The sequence below is a fragment of the Stylophora pistillata genome, chromosome 1 (assembly GCF_964205215.1).
Source record: "Stylophora pistillata chromosome 1, jaStyPist1.2, whole genome shotgun sequence".
Classification (NCBI taxonomy): domain Eukaryota; kingdom Metazoa; phylum Cnidaria; class Anthozoa; order Scleractinia; family Pocilloporidae; genus Stylophora; species Stylophora pistillata.
The window spans coordinates 14,179,020-14,192,660 of NC_142519.1; the positions used below are offsets into that span (position 1 = coordinate 14,179,020).

Here is a 13,641-nt window from a genome sequence, read left to right on the forward strand (position 1 = left end):
GAAATCTAGAGTTCATGTATTTTCAAATGCCCTATATACATTTAAGCCCTATATACAAGTACAACTTAAGAAGGCATGTGCTAAGGCAGCTTCCATGCGTAAGCTGCGTAAGTTTTATACCACAAGATGTTATGATTCGCCTTTACAAAGCATATGTGCTACCCCACTTAGAGTATTGTAGCCCACTCCTGCTAGGAATAAGTAATGGACTCAAAAACAAGTTAGAGGACACTACTTGCTACATCCTAAGGACTATCCTAGGGTATTCAAGCTCAGTGTTTTATGATTTTCTTCTTAATTTAGCTAAATTACAAAACTTAGAGACACGGAGGCAATTCCAGTCATTAGTTATTTTATATAATGTTTAACATGACAGGGGCCGGAATATCTTAGTAAGTTTTTTAACGTTTTAAATGTAAATTACAACCTAAGGGGGTCTGGCACACGCCTTAAGCTGCCATCGTTCAACTTAGAATACATGCACAAATCATGGTCATATTTAACTACTAAGCTTTGGAATAGTTTGCCTACTAGAGTTAGGGAATGTCCGGACTTGGCTGCCTTTAGGCGCGCGTTGCATTCGTTTATGGCGAGGCTTTAACTCGATTTTTAACAACTTTTCGCTTATTAATTAGATAGTACATACAGATTAGATAATATATAGCTTTTCAATATTTTTATCGTTTGATATTAGCTCTTATTAGCTCATTATTTGTAATTAGTTTCACGTTCATGTTTTAAACGAGCTATTAGCTCTTAGGTGATACGTGGGTAAATAAAGTATTATTATTAAGTATTATTATTATTATTTAAAAATCACGACCTCAGTTCACAGGTTTAACGGTTTAACGAATTTCCGGTTTAATGAAACAATTTCCTTTTTCTTTTGAATAAAGGCTGATAGTTTCTAAAGAAACTGTTTGGGGCTGCGTCGGTGGGGGCAACGAAATAATTTGAATATATCAACAAAGTTGAAATGGTAAATTGGCCACCGTTACGATTATAAAAGCTGACGTTTCGAGCGAAGGGCTCGACGAGGGGCACGACGAAGGGCTAACGCTCGAAACGTCAGCTTTTATAATCGTAACGGTGGCCGATTTAACATTTCAACTTTCTTGATATATTCAAATTATTTCGTTTTTCTTTTGTTTCATCGGTTCCCTGGAATCCGTTTTCATAGACCACTTTCATAAATGGCTGCCGGATTAATATTCTTTTGTTTAAATTTAAATTATCCCCTCTGGCCTCGTTCTCCAGTACAAAATTCAAAAGAAACATTATCTCAAGCGAGGCCAGAAGGGTTAATTTAAATTTAAACAAAAGAATATTAATCCGGCAGCCATTTATAAAAGTGGTCTCTGCTTTTTTACTTTTACCGCCCAAACTATTTCTCACGATTGAGCCGGTGAACGTGTAAAAGTATATGAGAAGTTTGAATATACGCAAATTTCTTTTTGTTCATTATTTACAACGCTTAATCCACTTCACTACCGCACTGTGATCTTTTAAGGACATAATAATAATAATAATAATAATAATAATAAGGTATAATCTAGAAACCATGTAACCGTTATCTCCGTCATAAGAGGAAATTATGTATCAAAATTCAAAGATCGCCGCACGGAATTCCTAACTGTTTGAAACATTCACCCAACGAATCACAGATGAGCGGCTTGAATGCTAGGCAAGATTCAAAATGGCGGCACCCACTATCGTACCTTGAGAAACACAGGGGTTAAACATCTGGGCACGCGCACGCAGCCGCACTCAGTGCGAATCAATTTTGATTTTCTAAGGAAACCAACAATACTACTAGTGATATTCACGACACATTTCCAAGGGGAAAAATAGAGGATATTACATGGCCGCTTGGGGATACGAATTTTATCTTCTCGTGCTGAAAGTATCTCTCACGCGTGAGCGCAGCGAACGAGTGAGAGATACTTTCAGCACGAGAAGGTAAAATTCGTATCCCCAAGCGGCCATGTAATGTTCTGTTTATTACATAGATACAGATGAAATTTCCACAAAAAAGACAACTTTTTTTATACATTTTCGAAACAGCAATTGGGTAATTATGTTGGTAACCATGGCCACACCAATATCCTCACACGTGAAAGATAAAAATAGTATCTTCACTGCGCGCGGTGAAGCGATGATATTTTTTAGTAAGGGGAGAAATCCTGGTATTCCATCAGTATCTATATAATAAAATCTGTTGCTTTCTGTAGTAGAGAGTGTTGACAAACAAAGAAAAATTCTGAAAATTCAAGAGATAACTGGAAACATGAGTGGCTATTTACAGAATCGTGACATCGGCTTTGAAGTCTTCAAATTCGTCTCCTTGTTGAACCATGAACACCTTAACATCATTATGCATATTCTCCGTACCTTTCTCTATTCATTTCCTGAGGTACTTACAAGGAGAATTTGTCAAACTTTCCAAAGCTTTTTCAGTTGATGATCATTTTCTTAATTCTCGTAACCTTACTGTTTGATTTAGGGGTTATAATGCAAGGAGAAATTAGATGTTAGTCACTCCCTTAGGGGTTAAAGGTTAAAGAAGTTCATAGCATAGAACCTCTCTGGCGCCATCTTCTCTGAAACTTTCTCACGATTGTTACCTCACTGCGTATCCATCTGACCTCTTCTCATAATGGCTGCCTTGCGGCTTGTCGATCTTTTCGAATTCATCAGTTCACAGTTAGTGTCAATTTTCTCCATTGCTAATCCATCTTTGTTTCCATTTGGATTGTTCTCACTTCTTTGCTGGTCATCTACTCTGGCCAATGATTTTCTTCGTGGCTTCATTACACTGAAAGGTGATTCTCTTTTCTCTTTACCAATGAAGGTGAGTCAGAAAATCGCGAGCAACACCTTTAAAGAAGGTTTGTCTAAACTTGTATGATTTTAAATGATCTCGCTTGCGGTCTGCCCTGCCTGTAGCTGGTTTTGAGTTCAACTGTTGCATCCAAAGAAGAGCCGGCTCGAGTGTTATCAACAAGTAAAGTCGCCGCGCGGTTTGGTAAAAGGGGCTTCAGTATATCCTTCATTCCTCGTCGGAAATCCTGGCTGAATATCAAATAGATGCAGCAGTTTATAGCACTGTTTGCATGGCCAAAAAGAAAACCAGTGGTTTGGAGTCCTATAGGGATACCACAAGGCAAGAAAATGTCTGTGAAGTCCATCAAAATCAGATTAAGGTGCATTAAACACCAGCACAGCGCAAACGCTACAACCACTGAGATCAACATCTTAAGTACATTTCTCTTCGACCTGTTCAAGAGCCGCTGGTTGGCCGGAGTAACGTTACCCGGTATATTCCTACCCCATACCTTGGCAATGATGATTGAGTACAAGACAGAAATCAAAAGTAAAGGCAATACATAGAGGAGCACAAATGACACAATGGTGAAAATAGACTGCGATCTTTTTCCGTCAAAAGCGGGGGCCCACTCCTCGAGGCAGAAGGGAACTCCGGCATAGATTATCACTTTGGCTGCATAGAACAACGGCGATGCCGAGGCAATAGATCCCATCCAAATGAAACCAACCAGCCATCTTGTTCGTTTTATATTAACAACTTTCCAGATTGGGAAAACAACAGCAAAGAAGCGCTCAAGAGCCAGTGCTGTTAGAGTGAATATGGAGCACGCCATGGAAGAGCCTTGGGTGAACAGGAAAAGTTTGCAGGATATTTGTCCAAAGAGCGAGTCGCTAACCCAGTCGTGACTCCCACGGAACATGTTCACCGCATGAGGTATCATGGTTATCATAGCCATCAATAGATCACCAACCTGAAAGATATATTGTTGGAATTAGAACTCTCCAATGTAACTTGCGTTGTGCGCATGCTTCCTGTAATCGTCAGTTCAGACGTCGTATTTCACGTGATCCAAATCTATTTCGGATTTATATCGCCCAAAGTAATCTTAAGATTGCCTCGGAAGATCGGAACGTCTGAAGAGGCGGAGAATATTTGGTCCAAGTAAAAGAAATAAAAAATGAAAGAATAGAAATTAATTGGGCCCGGTTGAATCGCTTCTCAATCAAGTTGCTTGTTCTATCTTTTGAATTTCGGCGGATAACGTAAAGGCAAAAAAGCCGTTATTTCTGGCCATGCCATGTTTGAAGAATAGCTTGACCAATCTGGAATTGATTAGGCATTTCTAAGTTATTCAGAATCCCTTCTTTAGATAGATTTAATTCTTAAATGCGGCGTCTGAACAGCAGGGTTACCCCGAGTTACATATATTGCTGGAAACTCTTTCTGAACTGAAATTTCGCACCAATGAAAGGAAGCCAACTTATGTTCACTCGGTCTTTAACGATAAATCGATTTACGTGATGACCTCGTCATTTCTTTCAGTTGCTTTCCTTTATGATAGATCATGACGAAGAATTTTCGACGATTGTACGACAATTTTTTAGCCTCTCTATAGGCGCCAAGTTCCTAGTTTTCAAGAGGTTTTTTATGAAAAAAGTTATAAGTACACTCACCGCCATATTTGCAATGAGATAGTTCGTTGCTGTTCGCATTCTCCGATGCCTGAATATGATCCAAATTACCGAGGTATTTCCAAATAGGGCCAAAAATAGAATGAATAGGTACACAATGGTCTTGATCCATTGGAGCGCGGCGGAAGAGGTATCCCAAGGAGGACAATCTGGCAATCTGCCTTCATCAGTCACATTACTGTTGTTCATCTCGCCCTATGGAACTTATTTTCAAATAATTTACCTGAAAAAAAAAAGAGACCCAGAAAACTAATAATCAAAATTTCAAGTAAAAAACTGTAAACCAACCAGCCTCTTTTAAGCTAACCGCATGACTAAGATGCCACAAGACGCTGACTAAAGGATGACTCATTGAGGGAAGCTGAAGGGTAATTCATACTGGTATAAGTTGATCTTTTAAATCAGCATTTTATATTGGCCATTCTATCTAGCTGTTTGATGCCCTGACTAACAATCATAGCCAAATATCCAGCGAGAGGTAACACTGAATTAGAGGTTTAAGGTGCATTAAGGAAAGGAGAAGAATTGTTCCCAACAAAATGTCGGTGGCCGATCAGACAGTCATGTACCAAAACAAAAGATATTTTTTTTAGTCCCATACAACGTGTCTAGTATGTTTTGTAAAATTAGGCTTCGCAGAGAGCTGGTACAAAATCATTGCAGCTCTGCACTTCTGGCTGAGATAAAAAATAAAAAAATAATAAAAAAGTTCAAAGAAAAACACCTTTAGCTACTGAATCTAATTAACTGGCTTCAGGGTAGTTTTTCTAGTTTTCCAACAGTAGGGTGTCAAATCCATTAGATATTGCTTCCAGCTGTTCATCATTACTATTCAAAGCTACTGTGTATCTCCGACAGCCCAACACTATTTATATCACAAAACTGTACCTTATCAAACTGCGTTAACTGAACATCCTCGAGTTTCTGAGGATCAAAATAGCTCACCCAGATGATAAACGATAATGCAGAATAAATATAGAACTTACTCTCACCAGCAGGTGAACTACGATTAAAGACATTTCAAAACGGAAATTTAGCGTAAAAAGTGTTATTAATTTTCCATTGTGGTCGAAACTAATTTATGGTTAGACTAAAGACAATTAAAGAGAGTAAGTTTCATTTAATGTTAACATCCACTGCCGAAAGCTATTTGTACATGTTTACCTATAATTACGATTATATTTTTTTCTTTCTTTTTTTTTTTTTTTTCTCCAAATGTTTTCAATTGCTCCACCCTCATAAGAAGCGATTCTGGCCACGGATTAAATTCAAAACTTAAAACAAAAAGCTGGCAAGAGGGAGGAATCACCAAGACTAATTTGAGATAACAGTGATTAATGAGGACTGGAATCCATTTGTTACTAATCCATTCTCCCTCTTTACTAAATCACAGCGTGCTGGAAGCTGAAACCGGCCATTGCAGTCAAATTTTGTGGATGACACACAGCCTCTCTATCCATTACTGTCAACCAACGAAGACACAGTGAGTGCTATTAATAGCAAGCCTTAAATCGGTAAGTAGGTTTCAAAAGGAAGTTTTTCAGTTGTAGAGCCTTGTCTATTTAATGTCGCAGAGACACGCTTTTAACATCTACGAATAAAGCACCTATGACGCGGCGGGTCTGTCCAGATGTACATTTGCATTTGAATAAACCGCCTGGTATGTTGAGCAAAGCCATATTTCTTTCAACTCTGAAAACTGTTCCGTTTGTATACTAAGAAAACAGCAACCAAGAGATTGTTTGTAAAGGAAATGGTTCTCATCATGAGGTCACTTCTGATGTATATTTTGGGGACGTCTCATCTATGACTTCATCAAACGATTTGCTTCCCCTTGCATTTTGGAGAAACGAAATTGTAGCTAAAGGTTCGTAATTCATTTGATGTATTTGGCTTTCAAATTAGCATTATATTTACACTGACCATTGAGTAACCGGCATCTAAGACAAGAGTGCTTTCAGGTTAACGTCCTTCTGCGGTTTGTATCGGGGCTTAAACTCATGAATGATTTCCTTAATGCTAATATTTGATAAAATGATTTGATATCTATCGGTTTAATAGCACTTTTTTGGAGGAAATGTTTGAAGCTATCTTCACAGATCGGCACAATTTTTGGGGTTTTGACCCAGATGTTTTCTTGCTTAAAACGTACGTATCGGATATAAGAAAATAGTATTGCGAAGAGTGGAAATATAACTGTGTTACTCTCTACAGTGCGGATTAATACTCAGTAAGCTTTTGAGTGTTTTTTTTTTTTCTCATTGAAAATTGGCTTGTTTTCCTGTCATCTATAGCAGGATCTATCCACCAACGGTTCAGTTCACAGGTAACAGTTTCTGAGAAAATCACCTTCACTTCAGAATGCAGGTGTGATTTTGCGCCTTACTATTCAAACAAATTGCATTGTTACTACCAAGCAAATACTGTGGTGAGCTATGACTTACTAATAGAATTAGAAAACACGTTACAAGGGAGGACAAAGATGCGTTGAAGGTTATCAAACCCATTCAGAAATCACGCCATATCTATGAAAATAAGTCAATCCGTTTATGATATTATTGTGGGTTCACTGATCGTAACTCCGATGAAATATTAAAATTAGAACCAAATTATTCTTATTAAAACAAGCGCACGAATGTGGCCATCTTCGTAATTTACACTTGTTTGCAGTAGCTACAAGAGATTTTAAAATCTCTTGGTAGCTATAGTCATATAACCAACCCTCTCCTCTAAGACTTAAAATCATCTTACAAAGTTTCTAGCCTAATAACAAATGATATATGGAGTTTATTTTAAGCCTTAGCTTTTTGTAGAACAATTTAAATTTACTGTTGTGTAAAATTGATGGGAGAAGCAAATCCTCACGCTCTTTCAGTTTTACTCTAAGCTTGGGGTAGCGCCCAGTCCTCGTGTTTTACCGCTCTGTCATGAAACATAAGCCACTGAGCTGGACTATGACAATAGTAATAATAATAACGATAATAATGACACTAATGATATTAGGGAAAAATAAAACAATGGTTGCCACAATTTTACACTGACACATGGGTGGTCATCTACCAACAAACTATAGAACTCAAGAGGTGTGAAAAAACAAGGATGAAACAATGAAACTACAGCTTAATCGACACGAAATTATCTTCTTAGATGTAGAATTGGAGAGCTTTTAAGCTCTCCTATGCTTCATTAAAAAAAATATTTATAAGGAAAGATTGACTATACGAATCAGGTGTGAACGTTCCTATAACTGTTTTTTCTATACAGCTCCAAATATATAAAATTGGAATCTTTCAAGTCTCATAAGTTGACTGCTTAGCTGTTCAATATTCTCAGTAAGGTCCTGACGTCGACTGGAGAATTCCTAGATATGTATGATTACTGCGGTAAAAAAATTCAAACCTTCGACTACTAGGGGCTTCTGGGCAATGATGGAAGTGATTAGGATGATAACTTGCCTACAACTTGATGACGGCAAATTCTGTCTTTTGATTTCTTTTTTTGTAGAAGTAAGCAAATCCTTTAGAAGTGTGTGAAGCCGAGCAAAACCTTCGATACCCATCCAACAAATGAAACCGTATCTTGTCAAAAATGTGTATTATTCAAGCACAATGTAACCCTGTTAAGTCATAAAGTTTATAAAAAGATCAAGAACAGAGACATTGTCGAGATAGTGTCAGTCTGTGAGGTTCTTAGGAATTTTTTTCATCACCATGCAACTCGAAACTGGAGCCAAGAGGTCGATCCGAAAAAGCCACAGGTACCATGTAACACTCGCCACGCTTTAAAGTTGATTGATTTCCCGGCTTTTTTTTTTGCAAAAAAAATAAAAAACAAAACAAAACGAAACGAAACGAAAGGCCGGATGTAATTTGTAGGAGAAAACTCTGGACTATGTTTACGGAAATGACAATTTCTTTTTTCTCAATTTGTGAACTTAACTGATTTCAATTACATCTAACAAATTTGATTTGTAATGCACTTCAATCTGGTAGCTGAAATAGGCCAGCACTATGCTCACTACGCAACTGATATAGATGGGAAAATTTTCCTTATCATTTCTTTTCAATACCACGGCTCCGCATCCTTGTAAAGAAACACTTTGGTGGTTTTATCTCTTATTTTATAACACAGGTGGCCCAAATGACTGCTTTCGGCTACTCTTAACCATAAACCGCATTTTACCACCAGATGCCCCCTTACACATGTTTACAAAAACCACGAGCACGATGAAAAACCTCGACACAGAAAATCTCATATTTACAATAGACAACGAGTATTGTAAACCTAAATCAAATATTGACCTAATCCGAATTTAGTCACTTTTTCACAACAAATATTGTCAGAAAATATCACAAAATCACGGAGAGTTTGTTTTTCTGCAGACTGTTATTTGTCTTTTCGTTTTATTAAATAACAATTCTAATCATCGTGGTGTGATAGGCGTTATTCATCAGCCAAAGTAAAGTCAAAATAAATTAGCATTACAAGATTGATCCGGAAAATAATAAAATTAGGATTTTTTTCAGATACAATCTTTAAGAAGAGGGCTTTGTTGCGTATCTTTTCTCTCCTTAAAAGAAATCAATATCGCAAAACACACATACGTACATCTGGGAAATTTGCTTCCCTCCTACGTCACCAAGATGTTCGATTCAAAAAGTTGCGAATTGCAGCTATGAATTTTCTTTCATTTTCAAAAATAATTATGATGTTTTGGACTTAAAAATAATGCACTATGGCATTTTACGTTTTGATTCTAAGTAGTATATGCTAAAAAAGCGTCACTTGAGCCAAAAACGTGTAGTAAAGATTAAAAAATTGAAATTGCCAAATTCTGTATACTGAAGCGCTATAATTATTAGGTGATTTCTCGAAATTTTTATCCTATTGAGACAGCTTCCCTTCCGAAAGACTTTTTTATCTTCTCGCAGTTTTGTCAGCAAAATAAGTTTGGAGCAAAGCATATATTTACCTTAAGGATTTGCCAAGATTTTTTAAGCAGTCACAGTGGATCTTCGGTATGAAACTGGACAAACGCTTTCCAGTCCACTCTTATTTTCATCTTCTATTTGTTTCAAGCAAGGAAAGAAATGATTGCGCAGAACAGGGCGACTTATGTGGCAGTTATCAGTCGTTGGAGGTAATAAGAAGCGGGGAAATATGAAACCCACCTACCCAGACCTTTCATTAGCTAGCTGTGACTTGACAGATGACACAATCACAAAGGCAACTGGTGAATGGCCAAGCAAACACGACCCTTTTCCTGTGCAACATGCCACTTTTGTTTGTCCATGGAAATTTATTAAACGCCGCAAACTGACTTTTTCTGTCGTTAAGTGTTGCCGTTTTGGTAATCTGTGTTCCGCCCCATGATGCACAGAGGCCCTGCGCCGACACAGGATAAATAAGTCGGATAAAGATCAGTGCATGTAGTGGCTTCATGTACCTCGTTCGTCCCCCTGGCTTGATCAACCTCCGATTGGTCAAACATTTATGGCCGAACTCTTGTTATACGTATTAGAATACAGCTACTATGGGTAAAATGCTTTTATCTCGGGTATAAAGCTTGTTCATTTAACCGCACGATCTTTAGTCCAAAATGACGAAAATGGACTCGTAGTTGTTTTTACTCCCTTTGATGGCATTAGTCGGTTTGTAACTTAAAGTTGTATGACAAATTTACTATGTTGGTGAAGGAAAAATATGAAAATTTTCGGGGTATTTATTGATTCTGCGACCATCAAACGTCGGTGTATAAGTCATGTCAGTCGTCACAGTTTATACCTTTGTTTCTGTTGTCGTCCCAGTATCAATTTTTAAAAATTAGTTATCGGAGGATGGAAAGAAAACGGTGATCAACAGACCCTTTGCAGGATTAGGTAATGTGCGTGTACGCTGGTTAGCGGTGCCATGCTGAGACATAAGCCGCTATATTGAGAATGATAGCATGATAAGGGTATGACTTCTACCTATAAAATAAAGATTTATTCAAGCCAGGTTCATAATTTGACGGTTCATCCGAGTTATCGTTCACTGCGAAACAATTAGGAGTGTGTCTTCGTGACTTCTGAATAAAACATGCGCAAAACATTCTACAAAAACGAACTGAGTCCTCCACAAGAACCCTCGTGTACATAACGAACTCAACGGGAAAAACCGCGTGTTGTTTCTGTTATCTTTTCATGGTTCAACAACAGGTTTATGCGAGTCATCCAAGACAAGATCTCTAGCTTTTTTTAACATTGTACTTGCTAAAGAAGAGAGCTATGCTATAATTTTTTTCTGTTTGTCTAAACAAAAACAATTTCCAGGCGATGTTTGAGCAGAGTTGAAAGATTATTGGAACCGTTTAAAGACGGTTTTCATTGAACAGGGTCACCATACAGCGCACAGGATTAGAACAATGGGGACTTTACCAACCAGAACGCGACGCAGTTTGAAAACACCGAAACCGAGAAGGGCCCGGGGCGAGGACGCCGTCACGAGCTCGGGAAAAACAAAGTTACGGATGCGAACGCGACGACAGAGACAGAGCTGTGCAATTCCTTTAAACTCCGCTAAGCATATTTTCGTTTTATAGCTGCTGTTATACGTCATAAATGGCAACATTCAGAGAGGCACGGGAAGCTTTATTGTTTGCCTATCAAGATGGAAGCATTGATGATACAGAGTTTGCCCTGTTGTACGATTTAAATCCATCTGAAAATCTCGAATTTCCTTATTGGAAGTATGGTCGCTCCGATCTTGATTCCTGTGACAGATGATGAGTGTAAGACTGAGTTTCAGTTTTTCAAGAACGATATTTATTTACTCGGTGAATTTCTTGATAATCCAGACACGGAAATGCCCTAATGGCGTTCTTGTGGACGGAACGGAGGCAAAGCGTTGGCAAAGTGTTGGCTATTCTATTTCAAATTTCGCTTCTTTGCGGCAAATCCTTTCTTGTTTTGAAGGGATTCTCGGAAACAACCCCTCTGCATAACAAGACATCATGCTCGCTTGTCAAGTACATCACATTACTGCGTGAAAAAGGAACAGTCTGTTTTAGTTTGTTTTGAATGAAGAACATAAATATAAAGTTTAAACTCACTTTCATCGTATAGAGTTAGCAGGACAGGAAATTGAATCTTCTAATAAACTAAATTGGACTTACGTCAGTTGCCAGTTTTCGACTTTGGTATCGAACTCGGCGGGTCTGCGTGTTGTCCATTCGTCGTAGCTGTAACCAATTGACCTGCAGTAAAAGGCAAATTAAAATGTTTGTTTGCTATATTTTACAAGAAACAACACTTTCATTGACTCAGAAAAACAGTTTTGCCTATAAGGTAGCAAAGAAAATTGTATTCTAGTTCAAATTCAGTAGAAACTACTCAACTACTCACGTTTTCCGGAAACGCTGTAAGTGCCAACCTCGTGTTCTGAACGTAAAGAAGACGTGTTGCAGTTCAGCGCCAACCTTGCGCAGTGAAGCACTTTGTGAGCAAATTACTTCCGGTGACGTTTCAGGCTGCGTCGCGTTCTGGTTCGTAAATTCCCTAATGTTGTTTCCATGTTAGAACGGGATGAACGCATAATTATCAGACCATGACTGGCACAGCTTCAGGGTAGACTTCGCTCTTCTTCTCTCATCTACGGGTTTATGTCGAATTAATTTGATGGCCTGCTCCCAGTTGGCTTGTTAGCTCAATTGGTAGAGCGCTGCACTAGTATCGCAGAGGTCAGTGGTTCGAATCCCGTACAGGCCTGAAATTTTTTTTCAGGTCTGATTTTCACTATTGCTCAAATAGTGCTTTACTGCGAAGGATCGTGCACATATACGTTTCATAACCGCAGTTCATACATATGTTTCATATGTTTGTTGTTGTTTGATTTATCATCTACGGGTTTATGTCGAGTTAATTTGATGGCCTGCTCCCAGTTGGCTTGTTAGCTCAATTGGTAGAGCCCTGCACTAGTATCGCAGAGGTCAGTGGTTCGAATCCCGTACAAGCCTGAAATTTTTTTCAGGTCTGATTTTCACTATTGCTCAAATCGTGCTTTACTGCGAAGGATCGTGCACATATACGTTTCATAACCGCAGTTTATACATATGTTTCATATTTTTGTTGTTGTTAGACTTCGCTCTGTAAGTGAAGTCGGAGCCGTACTGGAACGGGATTCGCAAATTTTCCGGAGAAGTGAGTATAGACTGTTTTAACAAAGTAATCATCAGGATGGCCAAAGTACCTTAGAGAAATTGGTTTGCCGGCTGCGTTTGAGACCTGAGCGTCTGCTTGCAATATCGAAACAGGGTTGATTTGTCGGGTTTTAGGATGGAAAGAGGTCTGGTTGGGTGCTAAACTAGTGAAAACATTAAGTTGAGGCGAGGCTGGTTGAGCTGCCGGGTTAATATTGGGTCAGTATTAGGTCAATATTGGGTCAATTTTAGGACCGAGTTATTCAGGTTAACAGTCTCACAAGAGGCGGAGCAGAAAATAATTCAGGAGTGCAATTTCCAGGGTTCATTTTTTCACATATAGTTAACATATAGTTAGCTTAGTGTTGAAACAGGTTGAACAGGGCTTTCGTTGGTACGCTTTGGCAAAATACAACAAGTGCATATATTTTGAGATAAGTTGGTGGGACTTCAGAGATATCTTAACGAATACATAACGTCATCGAGTCTACGACTTATATTAATTTAGAAGACACGGCATTTGTGGAAGTCTTCCAAAAAACACGGCATGCACCTCTATGTGCTTTTTTCTTCGTACCCGTGGGCCGTCTGAGGGGCCCGGGGAGAGAAAGCAGACAAAGAACGCGGAGGAAGATGGGAAGGAGAATTAAGTTGTGCGTTTCCTTTTTTTACTTCAATTTGTTTATTGTCAATATCTCTGCAGATGAGCGAGGGTGAATTATTGACATGATTAAACTTCCACCGAGAGCCGAGTGGATAGTGCAAATGCAAATCAAGAAAGATGCAGATTCAAAAGGTCTCCTTAAGTCGCGTTTCGCCAGCTTTTAGGTAAGTAAATAAATTTAGGGTTGGCAGTGTAATTGTGAAATACAACGGCGAGTAGATTAACTAATACAGTTTGACATTCGCTCCGACGAAGGGCTAACGCTCGAAACGTCAGATTTCGT

General features: G+C 38.5%; 2 protein-coding genes across 4 annotated transcripts in view; one reads left to right on the forward strand and one right to left on the reverse strand.

Moving 5' to 3' along the window:
- On the reverse strand, positions 1-10,053 carry LOC111324295 (substance-K receptor). The gene is made up of 3 exons (XM_088738880.1): positions 9,491-10,053; positions 4,501-4,741; positions 1-3,797 (listed from the first exon to the last, which is right to left on the reverse strand). Exons 2-3 carry the CDS (start codon positions 4,705-4,707, stop codon positions 2,895-2,897), a joined length of 1,110 nt encoding a protein of 369 aa, XP_088595006.1. The 5' UTR covers positions 4,708-4,741; positions 9,491-10,053; the 3' UTR covers positions 1-2,894.
- Positions 6,157-13,641, forward strand: part of LOC111324338 (neuropeptide FF receptor 2) — a 21,318-nt gene continuing 13,833 nt past the window's right edge. For 2 of the 3 annotated variants that reach the window (XM_088738899.1, XM_022927879.2), the window contains exons 1-2: positions 6,157-6,385; positions 13,398-13,522. The gene's annotated coding sequence lies outside the window, so the exon portion shown is untranslated. Of the gene's footprint in view, positions 6,386-13,316; positions 13,523-13,641 lie in introns of those variants that run through there. The other variant, XM_088738908.1, reaches the window with a different exon arrangement.